The sequence below is a fragment of the Trachinotus anak genome, unplaced genomic scaffold (assembly GCF_046630095.1).
Source record: "Trachinotus anak isolate AG129_WGS33_773 ecotype Australia unplaced genomic scaffold, CSIRO_AGI_Tana_v1 ptg000005l, whole genome shotgun sequence".
NCBI lineage: Eukaryota > Metazoa > Chordata > Actinopteri > Carangiformes > Carangidae > Trachinotus > Trachinotus anak.
This window is the reverse complement of record NW_027273856.1, coordinates 24,231,937-24,254,647: the sequence shown is the minus strand read 5'-3', so window position 1 is coordinate 24,254,647 and position 22,711 is coordinate 24,231,937. Positions and strand designations below refer to the sequence as shown.

General features: G+C 40.2%; 1 protein-coding gene across 4 annotated transcripts; it reads left to right on the top strand.

Moving 5' to 3' along the window:
* Window positions 1-85: 85 nt before the first annotated feature.
* Window positions 86-21,057, top strand: flvcr2b (FLVCR choline and putative heme transporter 2b). 4 transcript variants are annotated; one of them, XM_071479191.1, is made up of 10 exons: window positions 86-1,124; window positions 6,220-6,361; window positions 10,324-10,464; window positions 11,521-11,588; window positions 12,111-12,214; window positions 13,552-13,662; window positions 15,447-15,552; window positions 15,931-16,042; window positions 17,490-17,545; window positions 18,912-19,026. In XM_071479191.1, exons 1-10 carry the CDS (start codon window positions 537-539, stop codon window positions 18,990-18,992), a joined length of 1,509 nt encoding a protein of 502 aa, XP_071335292.1. In that variant the 5' UTR covers window positions 86-536; the 3' UTR covers window positions 18,993-19,026. The 4 variants fall into 4 exon arrangements, with proteins under 4 accessions (XP_071335292.1, XP_071335294.1, XP_071335290.1 ...); XM_071479193.1 differs by lacking the exon at window positions 18,912-19,026 and adding an exon at window positions 20,571-21,057 and having other exon boundaries at window positions 95-1,124; XM_071479189.1 differs by lacking the exon at window positions 86-1,124 and adding an exon at window positions 4,577-5,423.
* Window positions 21,058-22,711: the final 1,654 nt, after the last annotated feature.

Below are 22,711 nucleotides of genomic sequence, written 5' to 3'. Positions count from 1 at the left end.
GTTACAGGATGTTCAGAAACAACAGTCAGACCAATGAAACTCCGCCCTTGTGCCTGAGTTGACCGACTTATTTCAAGAGCCCGAAGCGGCTTTTAGGTCCGGGTGGAGGGTCACGGCAGGCGGCTCCTACACGTGTTAACAGTCGGTAAACTCGACCTGAGAGGATCGTTTTCACTCACTAAGTTATCTGAGGCTCCAAATTATTTGACTTTAGGCGCAAGTTCGACTTCTAAACTAAGTTCAACCCCGGGAGGAAATGCATTCATGGATCCGAGAGTGCCGCTCAAACTGCGAGTTGTAGAGCCTTCACTACTCGCTTATTAACTGTTCACATCAATGGACTTGAGATTTAAAACAAAACGTCTGAGTCGAACTTCTCCTTTAAGCTTCAGACATGAAGCTGTAGGCCTATAAAGCGCCGACTGCTCACCCATGAAACTGGGCGAATTTCAGTCACTCTCGGCTTAGTTTGCAGTGTTTTAACCACAGGGTGTGAACTTTATACTCCATGAGTATATCGAAGAGACCAGTTTAATATGAGCGAGAAACGAGCCTTAGGAGACACTAAACTTAACGGGGATCAAACTAAAGCGGACTTGGTGAACCATGTCTACCCGGAGGCGGGCGACGCGGCGCAGCGCTCCGACTGTCAGAGTCACCAGGACGGTCAGGAAGCGCAGCGACCGACCCGCCTGTACAAACGGCGCTGGATGATTGTCCTCCTCTTCAGCTCGTATTCACTGTGCAACTCCTTCCAATGGATACAATACGGCATCATCAACAACATCTTCATGAAGTTCTACAACGTGGACGCCTTCACCATAGACTGGATGTCTATGATCTACATGCTGACATACATTCCCTTCATCTTCCCGGTGACCTGGCTGCTGGACAAGAAGGGGCTCCGGGTCATCGCGCTGGTAGCCACTGCGCTCAACTGTGCCGGGACATGGATCAAAGTGGCCAGCGTTCAACCCAACCTGTTCGCCGTGACCTTTCTGGGGCAGTTCTCCTGCTCGTTTGCGCAGGTGTTCATCCTCGGGATGCCGTCGAGAATCGCGTCGGTGTGGTTCGGTTCAGAGGAAGTGTCCACGGCCTGCTCCATCGGAGTCTTTGGGAATCAGGTAGGCAGTGAGGCAAAGAGAGTCCCCTATTCAGTGAGTAGGTCAAGTTAGCTCTTCACCTGGGCTACTTCATCACTGATTTAAACAATGTGTAAGAGCTCCACTAACCGCTAATCACTTAGACATCCCCACATCTGTTTGGCACGTTTGCGTAATTACGCACATTCAGGCGACCACAGCGCATCTCTTGTGCGTTCAAGGAACAACATTGTTTGCTGAGAATGTGAGGGGATGAATGGGAGAGACACACAGCGATGCAGCTACAGCATGCAAGAAGAGGCATGGATTTACTGCTGTGAACATGTTCTGAGGTGGTCAGTGCTTATACTCCCCTCAGCTATGGCTATAATAGTAATCACATAAAGAGGTCTTCAAAACAACCAACCAACCAAAGAAACAAACAAATAAACAAACAAATAAAAACTATATCCATGAGCTGTTTGAAAGGAAAACTAACAAAGGTTTGAATAAATCAGTGAATACAATAATGACAGTAACAAGGCAGCAAATAAAGCAAAAAGCAAATAGTTGTAGTTGTACTGTATTTTTCTTTCTCAATATACACTTTTTTTTTTAAAAACATTACTGGTTATGCCCTTTTTCAAAACCAAGGAAAACAATAAAACAAGGCAATACATTAAAAACCAGAAAAATAAACGAGGCAAAATCAAAGCATGCTCAGTTTAAATCAGTTTCAGTTTTTGAACAAAAATCTGAATTTTCTTCATCTTTTGCAGGGACAAGTTGAGTTGACATTATTTTAGTATTGGATTAGGGATAAATGATTTATAAATACGCTTGAGACAGGTGATCAGAAGGCTAAGCAGGATTCCAGAAACCAAAAAATATGAATTAAAAAATTAATAAACCAATGACCTAACCTGATGACCCTAGGTTTCCTTTAAAGACAAACAAGCAAGTGGTAGCAGGGTCACGTAATAGCTTGGCGATATTCATGTGATTAATTGCTTATTACATAGTAGCATAATGGTAAACATGCAACATTATGTTCCAGTGACACCACAAACTTCCAGAGACTCCATAGTTCATAGCTTCAAAACAAGGCTCCAGAGAATCCTGTCCGTGATGCGTGATGTAGATAGGTCTCTTTTAACAAGGTGAATCTCAGGTGGCATGGTAAAGACTCTCATGGGTGGAATCACATGATTCAGACCACACACCCCAGACCGTCCGGCCACAAATCCAGTTACACCTGTTGGTAGTGGCGTGAAACAGTAACTGGTCATGCTGGCAAGGTGTCCACAGTCATGAAAGGGAACCATTTCAGTGGAGTCATTGTGAGGTTGAGAGAGTTAGGAGTGTTGATTGCAGTTTTAACTGTCTGGTTGGTGATGGATTGGGAAGTGTTCATAGGTGGCGTTGAGAGTGTGAGTTGAAGTGTCACAGGAGGTAATGGGCAGAGCCATCGATGGGAGTCCTCCCATTGTGCTGTATGGCCTGACCCCACACACATAAGAGTTCTTAGGATTTATGTCATTATCAGCTACCTTTCTGCTAACTGGAGAATCCCTGTTCACAACCATACAGCAAACTTACTTTAAAATTGAGGATGGTGTCAACTTCTTTGGGGTTCCAACTTCACAGACTTTCCAACAGCACACAGCCACAGTAATTGGGTTTTTAAAAGAATCCCTTACCTCTACAAATGATTTGGAGTGTCAGGTCACTGTTGTGTCTTTGGTCTGGAAGAAGGGGTCTCTGTGGAGGTATGTTGCCATCCAGGTCACGGCACCATTTGAAGAAAATTCACACAAGTCCTTAGCTTTCAAAGTTTGCTGTAGTGGTGTGAGTTTTATTGGTATTCCAGAATAAAGTGAGCCCACTGACACAGAGCGAATCTGAGGCAACAGACTGACCCAGAGTGAAGGGCAGGGGGACAGTTATACAGGCAAAGGGGGGTGGTCAACTGTATGTAATTACAGTTGATCAATGGTTACAGGCATTGAGATCATGACCACAGTGGATCAAAAGAAAGTAGGAACAAAGGCACACCTCACAGTGTAATGCCTGTGGTCAAGTTATTGGGGGGGCAGGAAGGGCTCCCAGATTTAATCAGCTAGCAAGGTAGTGATACTATAAGACAGTTGAGGAATTTAACAAGATGAGGGAAGGGGAAAAGTCCCCACTACACAAAATGTGTATTTTTCTTCCTCACAGTGAAAAAGTATGAAGCTGTGAACGGATCCAGCCAAAGCTGATATTCCACAGATTTTGGTCCTGGCTCCAGGCACCTAAAAAAGAACTGTAAAAATTACATAAGACACAAGCTTGTTTAATATGTCTTCAGGTCCTGATGTACTGCAAAATAGATAGATAGACTTATTCAAGCAGCTTATTCAAAGAGTGGAATAATTTGTAAGGCAAACATCAGTTATTATTATTATTTTTTTTAACTAAGACAGATCAAAGCTGTAAATACATTCAGAAGATTGTTTTAAATGTAATCCACCATTTATTACATGTTCAACTTACAGTACATTACCCTTGAATCTTTTTTTTTCTTCCATGAAATTCTCTGACTGAGACTTTTAATGGTCACCACACACAAAATCCTCGACATCATGATGCACATTTTGCATTTAGGAAAACGTGTCCACACACCACACCACACACAAGAACCATCAATGTGCTGCTTCTCTGCTTCTCTGGATTATGAGCAACCAAATAAGCAGACGGCAGCACAAAGATCAGCGTCACGCCACTGTTAATATAAGCCCACAAGCATCAGATTTAACACCCTAAGTTTTTGAACAAACAACACTTGAGTCAACTTAACATCAACTCCCCATAAATGTCACTGAAAAGTCATCACTTAGCGCTGGGAAATTTGCTGCATGTATAGTAGAGCATGGAGTGGGTTTGTGGATGCAGACTTGGGGAGGAAGAACAAACACTTGCAGACTTCCCACAAATCTTCTGGTGCATTTGTTGAGGCACTTAAAAAAAGAAAGATGTAAAAAAGAAAAAGATTTAACACTCAAACCTTCCCTTACACTGTCAGAGTTAATTCTCTTAACATCAGAAGCATTTTTCTGTCATTTGTGCCTGAAGTGTTACAGACAGATTAGGCCTCAGTTTGGTTGTGTCGCAGGTTATGTTAAAGCATCCAAACAGCCTTATGAATATATATATGTGAAATGAATGGAGGAAAAGAATATTCTTTGTATCATTACTGTGCAGGTATCTGTAGGTAAACAATAACAAAGACCTGGAAACATTAACATCAAAATCTTCCTCACATTCAAATGAGTTAGCTTTCACAAGAGACTTAATTAAAGTTCAACGGAGAAATAGGTCTTGGACAGTTAACTGAAGAGGTAATGCATGGTCTGAGTTGGTGGGAGTGGTTTAGGTATTGGAAAATGTCCTATATTAACATCACATGATGGGACTGAAGGTAATAGATATGTGGACATGCAGTGTAGAGGCTCAGTGCTGTCACATGCACAGTTGTGAATGGACTGAGGACACTGGTAAAAGAATTAGCAATTTCAGCAGTGCTCAGTGCTGGCATCTTTCTACAGATAGCAGTTTGCATACAGGACAGCGAGCTGTTAGGACACAAGCTCCGAAATCTTAAGACCTCTCACCTCTCACGTTCCAGGGGCCCGCTTTCGGACAGTTGAAATGCCACAAAACAATACTTTGAAAGGCAGCCGTGCAAATTCTGAACTCAGTGGTGAAGAATGGCCGCGGTCCAAGGCTGCAAAGAATCTCGCTCCAGGCCTCGCTTCGCTGCAGTGGAGTCCAGGACCCTTAGGCAGAGCCATCTCCATTGGTTCCCGGTTGGACGCCGAGACTCTGCAACGTGACCACGCAGAGCTGGCCCTGAAGTGTGAAACCAAACTTTACCATCGTCGTTGGTTCATGCTGTTTCTCTTCAGCGCCGTCTCAGCCAGCAATGCCTTCATGTGGCTCCAGTACGGCATTATTAGCAACATTTTCATGCGTTTTTACAACATTGACTCTATGGCCATCGACTGGTTGTCCATGATATATCTGCTCACTTATATCCCACTTATTCTGCCCGTCCTGTGGCTTCTGGACAACAGGGGCATCCGAGATGTGGTCCTCGTTGGCTCAGCCTTTAACTGCATTGGTGCCTGGATAAAAATTGGTAGTGCAAGTCCCAATCTGTTCCCAGTCACCTTTTTTGGCCAGTTTGTGTGCTCAGTAGCCACAGTGTTTGTCCTTGGTATTCCTTCTTACCTTGCCTCTGTGTGGTTTGGAGAGAAAGAGGTTTCCACTGCCTGTTCCATAGGAGTTCTGGGAAACCAGGTTTGTCTGAATATCTAATCAATTACCATTTCATTTCTGCTTCTGCAGCTGGCGACACGTAGAGAGGCATGAACAGTCTGACAGCTGCCTGTAGATTGTGCAGGGCTGCACTGGATGCCAGAGTCACATAGGACTTCTAGTGTCTCAGTGTGAGAGGCTTGAGAGAGTCATGTTAACTGTTTACTGAAACCTCGTCCTCATACTTGGTCTGTTTAGAGGTTTAAATGTACAAGCAGTTTGTCCTGATCTTGAAATTCTGTGTGAATTACTCAGATGATATATATGCTGTTAAAATATGTTTATATAGCAGTGTGCCTAATACAATAGTAATATGGTGATCTGAGCTTTTGCTTTTCTCTTGGGCAAAAACCTGTATTTGGAATGTTTCATTGAGCTGCATATACAAGATTCAGATATGAGATACTGTAGTAGAGAAGATTAAGATAAGATAAGTGGTTGATGGTTGAAACTCTGTTGGAATAATTTGTTTTAACAATGAAAATGTAACTAAGATCAAATAATCAAAGATAAAAAATAATTAAAATCAAGATGTGTGCCTTTAAAGACCAATTCAGTCTCAGGGTTTCATGTCACTTATACACTTTAAAATGTGTCGAAACAAGCAGTAATGGCCTCTAGTGGTACCTTTCAGTCAATATAGTGGGGTTAACACCGTGATTTAATGTTACTTTAAAAGAATGAATGTAGCTCAGGATGTGTTCACTTGTGAGCTGTTTTACAACTCTCACTTGAGTTTTTTTCTTAACTTGTGTTATATGTGTTCATTGTCTCACAGCTGGGCATTGCCATTGGCTTCCTTGTGCCTCCTATCCTGGTGCCTAATGTGGACGACATGGATGAGCTGGCTCACCACATCAGCGTCATGTTCTACATCACAGCAGGAGTGGCCACCTTACTCTTTATCCTCGTTGTCTTTGGTAAGATGAATGTAGCACATAAATAATAACTCAACCCCAGTAACGAAAGTAGTAATTTCTGTCTAGATAATTGGATTCATCACACATTTGTTAGGAATTTGCACGACTGAGGTAAAATATCAACTACCAAAGACCTTAGTTTATATTGTGGTTTAGCTGTAATGTCTTTTATCAAATGGCATCAATTTTCTTCAATTTGGGTGACAGTTATTTTTTTATAACCGATATCTAATAAGGGATTGTTTATTCTAAAATGCTTATTAATATTCCCTGAAGCCTGCTGTTTTTGTCTTACCAACAGTCAAAAATACAAAGATGTTGAGTTTTCAATCATAGAAACACAAGGGAAACTAGCAAATATTCATATTTGAGAAGCTGGTACCTGTGAATTTTTTGATTCACAGGTACAGATTAAAAAGCTTATAATTTCAGCTTTAGAGAACTGGTAGTTTCTTTGACTTCTAGTGGTTTTGAGACATGAATTAATGACACATGTCCTGTCATCCCATCACACAACAGAAGTGAATATATTTGATTTGTTCTGCTCAGGGCTGTAAAACTACATTTTAAGATTCTCATTGGGACTATTTCTTAAATAGAAAGTTGTTCCTACAGTTCATGTTCAACTCTGCGGAGTCTTCAGTATTTCTGTATATTTGATTGTAATGTGGAGTAAAAGGAACCCCATTCACCTCGTTCACTGGAGTAGTGACAGGTATCTAAGAGGAACCTGAGCAGATAAAACCGAAACTTTATGCGTGGCTAGACACCATTAGGGGGATATGTTTTTTCCAGTTTCGGCAGTTTTTGAATTTACATAAAATGCAGATTAAATCAAAACTGATTTTACTGCACTGCACTGTCAGTGATTTTTTTGTGAATGGGTAAAGAAGTGAAGTAGTCAATGAAGGAGTCAAGTGAGTGAGAGGAAATAAAGGATGTCATCACTTCATTCACTAAGATTTTACACCTTCCACATTTTATGCTCTCTCTCATTGTACTTAGACTGTTTGATGCCTTTTGTCCGGATCTTTTTCAGACAGGCCAATGGGATTTCCCTATTCAGTGGCTCTATCTGATGATGGTTTTACTTTACAGCAGCCTTACACTCTGACAAGAAGATCCTTTCAGTCTATAAGACAAGTACTGACCTGCATGTTCACACCAACACAAAACCCTTTCCGAAGGGAGGACAAAAACAACACTATTGTGGAGCAAATAAATGTTAGTCACAGAGAGATCAAAAAAGAGAATCTATGGTAACAAAAGAACTTAGCAATGTCCGATAGAAGGAAGTGGCGTGACTTGACAAATGGGATATGAGCTTTAAGAAGAAATGCTTAGTTGTAGTCTGCTTTACATCTGCTGCCCAGGCATTTTGTCTTTCTTTGTCTTTTTCCTATTCTTCCCTCATACATTATTATATAGTTATTATCATATAATTACACATTCAGTGAGTCACGATTACATTCATTTTTCTTTCTATTTGTGTCACTGAGAAAACGAGATTCGTGTGCTGTGTCATTCAGGGAGGAGGTAGACTGATAACAGAAGCGCTTAGTCAGAACACAGTGGATACTAAACCATGTTGTAAGTATGCAGTAGTACTCTTCAGCAGAGAACACTGTGCTGAGCAGTGGTCAGAGAAGTCGCATGAAAAAGCTGTTGTCCTGTCATGTCAGGGGGAGGATGGGGGCGCTCGTAAGCGTTCAGAAACACAAAAGGATGCTTGTGAAGGCATTCCATAGTAGTACCACGCACAGCATTCAGACTGACTAAACTGTCTCTGTTGTATTTTCACTATAGTCTCCTGTTGCGTTAAGTGCACCTTGAAATGCAGACTTCAGCTCATTCTCTGTTCATTTGGCCAGCTGGACAGCGTACTATGTGCTTTTAAGAATCGGACACTTTTATGGGCCTGTTTTTTATTTTATTTCTGTTGCTTCTAACCTTTTTGCTTCTGACCCCTTAGAGGAATAGTAAGGCATTTTGGGAAATACACGTATTTGTATTTTTGCCCAGAGATAGATTAGAAGATCGATACCACTAGTACATCTGTCTGCTTAATATGAAGCTACAGCCAGAAGGTGGTTAGCTTAGCTTAGCATAAAGACTGAAACAGGGGGAAACAGCTAGCCAGGTTCTATCCAAAGGTTACAAAATCTGCAATTCTAATGATCAGTAATAAACACATTACATAAACAAGTAGTCGTTTGATTAGTTGTTTGATTAGGGAGTGATGTGATTGACTATAATTTTAGTCACAGTGACTTCATGTTTGCTTTTGTACGGATTAAACAAACAAGATAAATGGATCAAAGTTAATTAGTGAGCTGAATATAGCCAGGCTATAAACAATATAATAGGCTGTTTCCCCCCTGTTTCCAGTCTCTGTGCGAGGCTAAGCTAACCATCTCTTGGCTCATACAAGTATGAGCATAGTATCGTTCTTCTCGTCTAACTGTCGGCAAGAAAGCACACGAGTCTGTACTGTTTTATTTCAATAATTCTTAGGAGCCTGAAGAAGTAAAATGATATAATCAGAAGAAAATAAACAAAATCAAGCCAAATGTATTGTCGCAGAATTTCTTGTTTTCTTATTTCCTACCCTGGTAATCATCTTCATCAGGGCACAGATTCTTCACTGCACATACCGACTTTCCTCCACTTTAGGTCATGTGATGGACGGGACAGAGCAAAGGATGTGACTTTTGCTGCTCCTGGTTACTCCAGCGAGATAATTCACACCAGTTGGCCGCAGTAGTTTCATGATATAACACATATACTCACGCACAGCACACCCTCACACATACATGCAAGATGCCATGTGTGAGGGTTGTCCTGCTGGCTGGGCCATCTGTAGCCCTGCAACAGGCCTGTGAGTCAGCAGGGCAGACAAAGTCCCAGGATTCAGAGATTTTCATAAACTGTGTGCAAAGAGAAGGGAAAGACGAAGTTTAGCTGCTGCTGAATTAACCACAGAGACGGTCCGCACAATATTGGAGTGGATTTCGTTGAGTGTTAAGGGAAAATGAGCATGTACAAACTAAAACTTTTACAGGTATTCAGTATGAGCACTCTGAAAGCAAACAATGACCACACAGCAGTATAATGCAGCTGCGATCATGTTCAAATGACTTCACCTTTATTTAGAGAGCAGTTGTATCTAAGAGCAGGTTCCTTTAGTAAAATTAGTAAGAAGTGGTTACTGTACACAAACCCCCAGGCTAGATTGACTTGGGTGGGAGGGGGGTGGGGGGACTGGATGGGCTCCAGTAACCACAAAGACAGACATCTGTGTTTCTCCACGAGGCCTGAGGGCAGGTGCTCCCACCCAGGAGAAAGAACAACTGGAACGGGTCACATCACAGTCATCACCCCGAGAGGTGGCGGTGACTGGCTGCCTGTCCCTCAGCCTGAGAAATGCTCACTGGAAGACTAGCTACATCACGTAACATGTGGAGCTGCGCTGATCATACTGTATGTGCTTGGACCTGTCCAACTGTCTGAATGTGTCCACGTTTGCAGCTGCTCACAGTGATTTACACTAAATACAGACAGCTCATTTGTGCAGTAGTACATGCACGTGGTACACATGCTGGAAGTTTGCAGCTGCAGCAGTTTGCTTGCGTAATGAGGGAAACGTAATTTCCAACGGTAAGCCTCTGTTGTTTTAGCCTGTTAAATCCCAATATTCTCCTTAAATGTCCCCAGCTTCAAAAAGCTAAAAGCACATTTTTCTACAGTGTTAGACAATATCACATATAATAATTATATCTTCTTGTTCCAGTGTGTCAGTGAAGCTATATGACACTTCTTGTTGTATTACTTTACTGTTTTCTGCACATTTTCCTGTATTTCAGCACATTCCTGAAATATATGTGGGCTCATAGCTGAATATCTTGCATTAAATACGCTGTTTATTTGTGTTTAACATCATTGTTGGTGTCTCTATATGTCAGTCTTCCAGGAGCGTCCTAAACTTCCTCCGACTCAGGCCCAGGCCACAGCTCGTAGCATCCCACCAGAGCAGTACTCCTACACTGCCTCCATCCGCAGGCTGCTCCGCAACAGGCCCTTCATCCTCCTCATCATCACTTACGGTTGGTCATAGCCTTTCTCCACACTTGTTTGTCAGTATTGTGTCTCACAGTAATCATCATATTGACCAGTCTCTCTGAAAATGGCCGCCACATTCAGGTGGTCACCACAGCACCACGTCAGTCAGGGATTCTCCTGCATAAGCGCAGGAAATATACATGCAGACCATTAAGAGAGAGAAGTGTAACAAGGTTTATCTCAAATGTCATAAAATGCACTGCACACAAGTCATTAATTATTTAAAAGCCTAAAAGAGATTATGGTGAGTGTGTCCAAAGTGTCGTGGTCCAAAGTTTGTTTATGGTCTGACAATGTTTAACACGTGTGTTTGTGCGATGTGACCAGAAGTAAAACATTTTGTGAAGTGAAAGTAGTCTCTTTGCAGTTTGTCCAGTCATAGCAGCTCTCGCCAACAGCTGTGAGCAGTTTAAGGAAACACTTTAACCTCCAGTGACCTTTGTGTATCATTGCATGTGACACAATTCATGTGACTATTATTAGTGTGTGTGTGTCTCTGTCTGTCCGTCCTTCTGTCTTCCTGCATGATGTGGTCTTACGTGTTGTCAGATAACTATGCAGAGTCCCAGATTTACCTGTGGTTGTCAGAGTCTGTCCTTCAGGCTGCAGCTCCACCTGTCCCCTTCACTTTAACTGAGCTGTAGCTGCTGTTCCTGACAGTTCCTGAAACAGACTCATTCTTACACAGTGATATATGCAGATGGTTTGACATAAAGAGTTTTTAGTTTTCGTCTAGTTTATGTCTGAGTGAATGACTTTATATAAAGCTTGTGTTCTGGAAAAAACACTCAGGGCTACTTATCCTTTTATAGAAATCCTTGGTTTAGGACGGCTCTGTGTTTTGGAAACCAGTTTGATTTGCTCCATTAGACACAAGTGAGAACCAAATCCTTCCACGTGCTCGTGTTATAATATTTCATTATTCAGTTAAGGAAGTTAGCTCAATGCTTCGTTAAAGTTGTGAAATGTTTCCTGAGAAATATTTTTGTCCTGTGGTTTGTGGTGTGCAGACTTTTTTGACAGTCTCTCCCATCTTACAGGTCTGAACGTAGGTTGTTTCTATGCTGTTGGCACCCTGTTGAACCGCATGATCATCGACCATTACCCAGTAAGTAAACACACCAGTGTTTTACATCAGTGTTTCCTTTGTATTCACCTCCAGTCACTCATACTTCCCAAAACTCTTAATGCACATCCTATAATTTACCATTTCAGGACTTGAAAAGTTGGGCTTAGGGTTTATATTTAATACCTTGAAATAATGTAACATGACATGAATAAACTGCACAGTGGTAAAACCCAGTTTTCTCAAGACACAACATTCATTCATTTCTAATTAAAATGAAGTTTCAGTAGTAGTAGTAGTCTTAGCCATAGATTGAAACTCTGTAGGAGTCACAAGATCACAAGATATATGTATAATTTTATGGAATAATGTTTTATGAAGCCTTTGATTTAAGTTCACTGGCAATCAACAGGATGTGTGACTGATGCTAAATCAGATTGATGTAGAAATTCACACCTCACCTTCACTGTGTAAAACGGCGTCTGCCTTCTCTGGAACTGTCTTTTCTCGGCATGAAAGGTCACAAGGTCATTGAGCTATGTTCTGTTTTCCTTGATTCTTCAGGGAGAAGAGGTGAATGCTGGGAGGATCGGCCTTACCATCGTCATTGCAGGGATGGTCGGCTCTCTGATCTGTGGCATTTGGTTGGACAGAACTAAAACCTACAAGTAAGGCAAAGGGAAGGAGCAGCAGTTTGTCCTTTGTAGTGTTGTGGATAAAAAGAAGCACAGAGAGCGAGAACGAGAGGAACAGAAAAAAGAATAGATTGTGACTTATTGATTGACAATCCAAAGTTTATAACTCCTATTTTACCTGTATCCATCATTAAGCAGCTACATGAGCTCTCTTCTGTCCTGTTTATTGTTATTCCCCTTCTCATCTCACTGCACATCTTCTTCAGTATTTATGCGTTGGCTGTTGGGGCTCTGTGTCTGCTTATCCAGGTGCAGCATGCTGCTCTCACAGTGACCTCTCGTCCTCATGGGCCCTGTGGCTGTGTAGTGACAGCAGTGTCCACCCTATGGGGGGGCTTCAGTCAACCCCTGCTGTCTTACTTACAAGACTTTTGTCCCGCAAATGGAGGAATGCAGCCACGTTTGTGGCATACATGCAGGGACGCATTCAGTCCCGCACATTATAGCCTGAGTGCACATTCTCACATATTTTGCAGTTCCTCACCAATTGTGTGTCAATTCACTTCTCTTAAATGCTGTTTATTATTGATTTTTGGGGAATTTTTTTTGAAGTCATTTCATTTTTTCTAAATGTCAGACTGCAGTCTCAGCTGTCTTTTGGTCGCTGTGGACAATACCTATTTCAAAGTGTATACAATTCTGTCTGTTTGAGACTGTCTTACCTATTTTCTCTGCAAACATGTCTCAAATGAAAAAATAATTCAACAAGTGCTGGTAACTATATAGTGATTTTAATAGGCATCCTGGGGAGTTTTCTTGCCACCAAAATAACTTAACATTCAGTGTTAACTTATTAGGTCTAACACAAAAGTATAATGCATTTTCTTCCTCATAAAACATTTGCAAAGGCATTTGCTTTTAATTTGAAAACCTGCACTGTTTACATCCATATTCACTTGCTAATGGTCTTCTTCTTTTTTCGCTTGCTTTGATGGCACATTGTTGTTTTTCTTGGCGTATTACTGCCACCTGTTGATTAGTGGAATAGTGTGAGACCACTGACCATTTTCTCTCCTCATGTGCTTACACAAGAACAAATAAAACGGTGAGCCAGTGTGACCCAGTGATCAAAGATTTTGCAGGGGATATTTAAATTTGAAAACTGTCTATAATGTTATATCACGCTGCTTTTTATCTTAATACATTTTTAAGTCAATTGAGAAGCTGCTGTGGTCTATAACTCCACTCTCCTTATCCACTTGACAATGCAGCAATTTATCCAGATAATGTTAATTGTATATTGTTATTTATATATTAAATAACACTATTAACTATAACAGATAGTTGTATATTTCTCATGTGTTTTCCAGGCAGACTACCCTGGCAGTCTACTTCATGTCTCTGGTAGGGATGATCGTCTATGCTGCTACACTCAGTCTGGGACACCTCTGGGTGGTTTTCATCACCGCTGGAGCTCTTGGGTATTCTTTCATTCATTGCATTGAAAATACATATAATTATTTCAGCCAAAGGACAGAAAACTAATATATAAAGTGATATATATATAAATATATATATATATATATATATATATATAAACATACTGATGGATGGAGTAGGCTCAGCAAGAACATATTTTAAGCTCTAACTGTGTGCAGATTCCTTACACAGAGGATGTCTCAATGCAACATTTGTGTTGACATTTGCAACAATAATTTACAGTGTGTTGATTTAGTGGCCAACTTTGGCCTGATAAGCTGTCGCATATACACCGTGGTACCTAAGATGAAGCCTTTGGTTTTGTACACACTGACCTAGTAAACTCAGGATATACAGAGCAGAGGTAATATAACCCCCTGCCAGAGACAGAGACCATGGTTGTGAGGAATCATCTTAAACAGTTAATTTAATTCAATTTAATTTACTTCAGGCCATCAGATTAATCCACAATGTCTCATTACTACTTTCCAGGGAGTCTGGGATACATATAGTCTTTTCAAAACAAATAAAAAAGCAGTAACGGTCAAGTTGTGTTCAAGATTACTCTCGCCTTACATGTGTCACAGTGATGTAGATAGAGTGCATAAAGATAAAGGCTATGTAGCCATTGTGAATAAAAAAAAATAACACAGTTTAAATCTTTATGAAGGGAAATGATCTACAAGACTTCTGACGTGTTTTTCTTTTGTTTTGAATTTCAAACCAGAATTGGTAGCCAGCAGTACTTTCACATCCAGTCTGAACCTTTATGTGGCTGTTTTGAAATCATAACACCTCTTCAGTAGCACAGATTGGTCTTCCAGATTGGGCTCGCCCTTTCTGTGAAGGCACACCTACATAATAAACCGTACATGCTCACATGCACGCCAGACAGTGTTCAAGATTCATGTGACTCAGGCTAATGGAGACCGAATGAGCTCCAAATAGCTTCACATTCCTGCTGGAGCTCCTGGTATTCAATTGATAACACTGCTTTAGCTTTTTTTTTTATCCAATGTGTAGAACCATTGTCCCAAGCATTTTTCTATCTAAGAGCTTCTGTTGTGAGAATTCAAATTTCTCTATGTATCTCTGTGTCCTGAGCAAAACTCTTGATGGACATTAAGAATCGCATATTTAAAAACAAAGCAAAAACATGTGAAGGGATCACGTCTACTGCTTTATGTTCTTGTCATCGAAGCATATTTATAGGCAGTAGAAGCCTACTTAAATGTCAAAGGTGTCTGGAAATACAGCATGAACTGACACAGGATGATGTGTTTTGCTGCTGTTGCCATGTCAGAGCCTTGTCACTGAGTTTCACTTATTGTCACTTCAGTGGAAAGACAACCTGCTGCTTCTGGGGGAGACAATGAACTGATGTCACTGGACTGCTTTCAAGTCCTGTTATTCCTGTATAACACGACCTGTGTTGTTGTCGCTATAGGCGAAGTATATATAGCCTTAAATTCCTGGGAGGGCACCTCAATTTAGTTCGCACAAAGTTTTCATCCTCTTGTGAGGCAAAAAAAAAAAACAACAAAAAAACAAAACACATAATCAAACAGAGCTTGTGTTCTATAATCCTATACATGCAAAATACAGGCTGTAATATTGAAGTTCAAATTAGAACAAGATGTTTTGTGGTAATAAAAAAAGGAGGTGTTATCTCTGTGGTCAAAACATACATCCATCTATGAGACTTGAGTGCGCAAAGAAAACCCTGTCATTATTAGATGAGTTTGTGATTGTATCTGTGTGTCTCTGTGCTCCTGTGTGTGTCCAGGTTCTTCATGACGGGCTACCTGCCACTGGGCTTTGAGTTTGCAGTCGAGCTGACATACCCAGAGTCAGAGGGAACCTCCTCCGGACTCCTCAACTGTTCAGCACAGGTATGGCTCAGTGACTCAAAGTGGGCTCAGTGGCTCATTCTCAACAAAACAGGAAACAAGTAAACAGCAACAAAACACATGTTTGTGTTTGTTTTCTTACTGGCCGCACAGAGAAGGTGAGTCATTCACCTTTTTTTAACCAGGAAACTTCTACAACATGCAACGTGCAAATGCTGCAATTCACAGCATGAGACAAAACAAGCACCATAACTGCAGCCCATGCATAAGCATGTGATGGCTTTGCAAGACTTACAAATTTGCAATCTGCTTGTAAACAGCGCTCACAAAAAATGCTTTTCTTAAACAGAATCCTGAATAGTTGATTGCTGCAGGCTTCCTAAGCTCTTTTCCTAACGATCACATGTTCTGCATGTGCAGGTGTTTGGCATTATATTCACCATCTGCCAGGGAAAGATCATTGACAGATTTGGCACACTGGCAGGAAACATCTTCCTCTGCGTTTTTCTTCTAATCGGCACAATAATGACAGGTAAGACCTTTCTGACTGTGAAACATATGCTGCATAGAGTCATAACAAGCTACTGATCTCAAGTCACATACAGCAATGCACGAAAATTGTCTTTGTTTGTGACTGTTTCTGTTATGAGTTTACTAATGCTCCTGTGGGAAAATGTTGAATTCCAAGAATGGAGATCACAGTTATTGTATAACTTCAAGGACTGTTTCAGGGTTAAATGTCACGGTGCAGAATATTTCCAGCACAATGACAGATGTGTTTTTATTGTTAAATATACTTCACAACGAATCTTGTCACAGGCCGTAGCTTACAGGAAAGCTGTTTGACCTTAGGAGCTGCTTGAGGATGAGAAATTAGTTCTTAGAAATTCTTTAATTTCCTTGAATAGGTTAAGTAAAAACACAACACTCTGTTTTAAACTGTCGTCTGGGAAAAGACAGTCTGTCACCGCAGGGCACTTTCTTGTTCCAATCTCCGTTCTCGTCACTCAGAAGTGACTGTTTTTCATTAAAGAAAGCTCTAAGCTGAAGTTTCCAGAAAAACAGGTCAGAGGGTGGAGCAGTAAACATTTTGTTGTCCGTTGACTGAGTAATGGAAACGTTTGCATCACCTAGAAGGTGATCACCATACAGTTAGAAATGCAGCGCCGCAATACTGACATACTGTACATCACAAACAGTGGCATTTGCTTTTCAGGGAATAAAGGGGAGATTTCATGCCTCAGTTGACACCTCAGTCAATACAAAGCCATTGCATGCCCCATTGAGGGGTTTATGAGCAATGGATAACGTGTAATAGTCACTGAAGCGCTAAACTTTGTGCACACTAAAAAAACACTTGCAGACTCCTTAGTGAGACTTTTCTGCCCACAAAGGTCAGCAGACTGACTCACTGTCTTTTGTAACTTACTCAGCACTTAGACACGAGTGCACTTCTTACTGTGGTCATCATGCCAGTTTTAAAAGAAAAAGAGCTCACAGTATCATCTCTCTGTAACACCTCCAGTTACAAAGGTTATAATTTGTTGTGAAACATTCTAAGAGGAACTTGGGGTTAATTATTAAATTGCCATCAAGCTGTTTTGATAATTGTGCAACATAAACTATGAAGATAAGCTTGGATGCATGGCTTGAATTAGACATAGTGTGTTTTATTGTTCAGATTTGCATTTGTTGCCACACGGTCTTGGGAAATACTTAACAAAAATGTATTATAGTTTAATAGAGCCGCTGTTAGGATTTTAGTGTGTCTGTGAACGGGAGCCATCTACTCTATAGTTACCATTATTACATCATGTTGTTCAACCACATTTGTATTTCTATATCATTACTCTGCATATACATTTCAGTTTTCATTATAGCATTAAGATGGACATAAAGTCATATTTTTATTCTTTTCTTTGATTGTAATAGCAGAGTCATGTGTCATTATCTCACTCTGTCTCTTTATTTCTCCACAGGCTTAATCAAGTCTGATCTGCGGAGACAAAATGCAAACCTGTTGGCCAAAGCAGAAGTAAGTGTTAAAAGAGTGTTGGGCTTTGTGTTTTTGTGTGTGTTTTTAGAGGAACAGTGGTGGTGGTGTAATGTGGAACAGGCTTTTTTTTTTTAATTTTTATGAAAGACACATTGGCATGTCACAGTAAGACACGTGAACAGAGCCATCATTAATATTATTGTGCTGTGCTTTTACCGACAAAGACAAGTCAAAGTGTCTGCTGTGAAAAAGGCCTGTGTGTGTGTTTTGTGTGCTTGTCATAAGTTTGCATGAAAGGGATCCGGTCAAGATCACACGTGCTCCAGAAATAGCTCACTCTGTGCTCCCTATTGTGTCTGTTTTTGCTGTCGCCTGCATGTCTGCACCAATTTTCTACAAGAATACCGTAGAACATGGCCTGATGCATGCTACACTGTCTCTGCTGCATGTCTTTGGCATTGTCATCTTACTCAGGTGTCTGCATACTGTATAACAAAGCATGCACATATTTCTATTTCAGAAGCATTGGCGCTCACCTGCTTGAAGTAATTTAAGAAAAAATACGGTTATGTTAAGAAATACGTCAACTAACATATTTTTGTGAAGCTCGCTGAGTTTGTCTGGTAGCATTGCTTTGAGTGAATGGTGTGAAAAAACAAAACAGATGACCTAAAAGAAAAGCAATGAGATGAAGTACAAAATAAGATGAAGACTGAATGTGACGCAAAAGCAAGTGAAGCAATGCTGCCTGGAAGGGGGCGACAGGACTGTGGACAAAATCAGAAGAGTCGTTCGTGGTGCCTGGGTGGGTCTCCAAGCTCTGTGGTGGAGTAAGTGATGAGTGCTGACAGGAAATCAGTCAAATTCTCCACATGCTAATGCTAATATATAATGAAGAGCAGACATGAGGGATCATCATGTACTCTGCAATAGTTTTCAGGAAGATGCTTATTTGCTTTCTTGCGGAGGGATTCGATGAGAAGATCTGTACCACTCTCTTATCTGTCCATGAAGCCAGAGCTAGGAGATCTGCACATCTAAAGCTCACTCATTAACAAATTATATCATATATCATTTGTCAAATTCATACAAATACTGAAGTAAAAAAAAAAAACAACAATTTCCCATTTTATAGGGCTGAAATGTTTATTGGCTGGTAGCGGAGCTAAGGTAATGGCTGCTAGCCTTATGTTCAGCAGACAGGTTGATGATGAAAGTGGTATCAGTCTTCTCGTCTCACTCCTGGAAACAAAGTGAAACGCTCAACTCTTCCTTTAAACATAAACATCCAAGCTTTTATCACCTAAAATGGGTAAAAGAGGGAACTCAAAAAACTTCATCCCAGACTGGAGACTCACTCCTCCATAAACACTGAATGAGAAGTGATCAGTAGCTGTTGTTCTAGGCGGAGAGGCAGATGTCGGGACAAGACTACGGAGCCACAGCGCTAATCTCCCAGCTGCAGACTCCTCCTTCTCAAGCCTGATCAATAAACCTTTCTGCTTCCACAAAAAAACAAATCTCAAATCTTAGCTCAACACACAGATGCACAAAGGTAGGAGCACAGAGCAATCAGCACACACTGTCAATAATCACCCACACCTGCTGCACACCCTTTCACCCTTCACCCTTTCACCTGCCTACTCTGTCTCTCACTTTCTTACAATCACTCTGAATAATATTCACACAATCGTCTACATATGAAGCTTTTTTTTTTTTGTTTCAGTTTGTGATTTTCTCCAACTACCTCGACAGCAATTCAGCTGAGTTTAACTAACGTATTTTAAGTCGGCTCGGGTAATAATTAATCTCATCACGACCTATGCAGCTGATATGCCTTTGACTGGAACAACATAACGATAAAAATAACATGAAATTATTTTACTGTGTAGATAACAGTTAGCTGACTGATTTGAACTCCCCTGATAAATGTAAATCCTAAATACAATGTCAGATTATTAGTATACAGATAATTTTTTTTTATCTTAAACCTTATCTCATTTTAATCTATAGCCTTATTTATGAAACTGTGATCTTATCTATTTACATGTTTTATAATGTGTCCATAGATGATCGCAGAGATTTTAACATGTCTCAGTAGGAAAGTTAAAATATAAATAATAAAACGAATGCTTCAGTTTCAGGGTCATATGTGTTTCAACGTAGCTTGTACTACACACATTTACTTATGTATGTATTTTAAGTGCTAGTATTTTCATCTCATGTTACTTTGTACTTTGTCTCCACTACATTTCAGAGGGAGTTTTAGCTATAGTTGTATATGTTTTCCAGATCAAGATTTTACAGTAAATACATAAAACAAAACATTGTTAAAGATTAAACCAGTGGTTCGCAGGTCCACCAAAGTGCGATAGTTTCATTTAAATAACTGAGGCCTACAGAGTTAATTAATGCTGTTATTCACAAAAAGAAAATATTAGAGAAAAGTAAAAGAATAGTTATAAATTTGTGCAACAGAACATTTTCTTCTTTCCCCCATGAATCATTTCATGATCCCTCAGATTTACCTTGTGACCCCTTCACGAGGGCACAACCCCAAGGTTATGAACCACTGGACTAAACTACTTAACTGTCAACCAAAAATAAAATACTACTACTGATGCATCAGTAACACTAACAGTCCAGCAATGTCATATTATAATGTAAAACCTATAGGTACCATTTTTCTGCAGAATGAGTACTTTTATTTTTGATAGGTAAAGTCCATTTAGCTAATAATAATTATATTTGAGTTGGGTTTTGACTTGTAACTGAGTATTTTGTCCTTTTCCACCACTGGTAGTCAATTACTTGTTGTGTCATTTTTCATCAAGAACTGAATAAATGTGAAGAGTCAATGAAAACATAAGCAGTCACATTAAGCTAAAGGAGCATTTTAATTGATCGTTGGTCTTTTCTTTTGTCCTTTGTTATGAATAAGGTAAGATAATATGACAAAAGCCATATGAAGCCAGACCAGTCAAACTAAATTCTACAGAGACAAAAAGCATCTTCTGTGTTGAATCCATAAACCTTGAATTAACAAGCCTCTTTTGATTGATAGGGACCTTCTGACTGTCACGACGGGAGCCTGGCTGCACCTCCCATCATCATAGAAGCCCGGTTTTAGACACACACACACTAACATAAAAGCCTAGAAAGTGACAATGAGCTCCTTCCTGTTGCACTGTAACGTACTGAGCTAGAGCACAATCAGGAAGTCTTTAGATCCACTTCCCTTCTAAGAAGAGTTAGATGTATAATGTGTTATTTATTTTAAAAAATGCTAAAATGCTGAATGAAATCTGATATTTAATCATTGCATAAACAGCTGACCATGTAAATACATTATCCACATTTTTATGTGATTTTTGTAGAAAATCTTTGAAATAAAAAAGACTTATACAGCAGAATAATAAAGGCTTTCTAATCCATGGCAGTCCACAGTAAGGGATGCAATATTGATGACAGGGTTGTGTAATTTTTGTAACACCATTCAAGTTTACTTATTTAACAGAAATAAAACTGTTTTATAAAGTTTCTTCTCTTCATTTTGTGTCATACTTTACTTGATTTCTTATTTTGTAAAACCATAAGCCCGTTAAGACCAGGTCCACCCCACCCAGTATGAGTCAGGGACAAGGGACATATTGTAGTATCATAGTGTACTGAATGGGACATTGACAATCGTCATTCAGTCATCACAACACTCGCTGATTACAATCTCAGACATGTCTAAAGATGGCTGCATTGTTGTCTTTCAGCAGGGAAAAATCCAGGCACACATGCTCACACAGCTGTAATCTCGCTCGAGTAACCACAGCATGAAGTCACGCTTGAGATGTTGATCAGAACATTAGGCTACATGCAGGTTCTCCAGGAGCTGATTTAACTATTCTTGTCATATTATAAATGGGTAAACCAGTGCGCAGACGAGGATGATGTTTCTGTCAAATTTGACAATACTGAATTAAGACACAGAAAAAGATTAAAGGTTCCTGTGATAAAGAAAAGGCCGAAATAAAATGTTCATTCAAAGTATAAAAACGCAGTGTTTTGCATCCTCCAGCCTTCATCAGAAACAGTAGTTTTTACAACAGCAGCAACCATACAGGTCAACTGTGTGCCAAAGATAATAAAAAACGTGAATCATCCCTGAGTTTACAGTGATACCATAACCTGCAGATGATGACATACATAGGATACTAACATATAACTGATCCCATTTTTCAGAAGCATGAAAATAAATAAAGGCATGTGTGTACCTTCCCCGGTCACACGGTGGCGACATTGTTCCATACAATCAGCATTGACTCATTTAATGAACAAGAAGGCCCAGAAGGATTCAAGAGAGGGGCACAAGAGAAAAAAAAATTGTGAAAAAAATGGTGTTCTTTGTGTCCTATTAATTTCTTATATTTTGCATAGATCAAAAATGTGACAATAACCTGAATAAAGTGTAGAGCTTCAAATCTGAACAAATCCAAATAAATCCGAATAAATGACTACATCAAAAATTGTCATTGGCATAAAGAGATAAAGTGACCTCGGAGCAGCTCTGTTATGAGATCATCCTGACTTAAGGCCAGTACTCAAAGAGCAGCTCCCATTTGACTGATTCTCTGATGATCTCATTGTTCTCTAGTTCGCTAATGACTGATCCTTGGCATAGATTGACTGTTGAAGTTTCTATCATGGGTTTTTCCTGGTGCTACAGGTTCGTCAGCACATAGACGTGTGGAAACAGTACTCAGTAGTAGTGTTTCAGTGTCCATAAATGCAAAATTCATCACATCAGTCTAACAAATTACTTTTACATCTGCTGCACAGTCACTCAACAGCACATTAAATGTTACTTTTATTATTTAACACTTTTGAAGAAGTCTGATGAGAAAAAATGCAAAGAAACAGAAGAGAGGATTTCTGTTTGGTTTTATAAAGGAGGTAGAAGGCTGACATCATACATCACTTGTTGTGTCAACACTATTTATACTGTATGCCACACAGCAGCGTTTTCTTCTTTTTATGAGCTTTATTAATGTGGAATATATGAAGTGGAGGCAGGAAGGTCACAAAAGGACAAGGACGAGCAGGGTGTGACCTCAGGCTCGCTGGGGAAACTCCTGACAGTTTGCCCACCCACATGTAGAGATGGATGTTTGAATAAGGCCTCTTGTATGCATGTGGCATTTCAGGGCTGCTTGG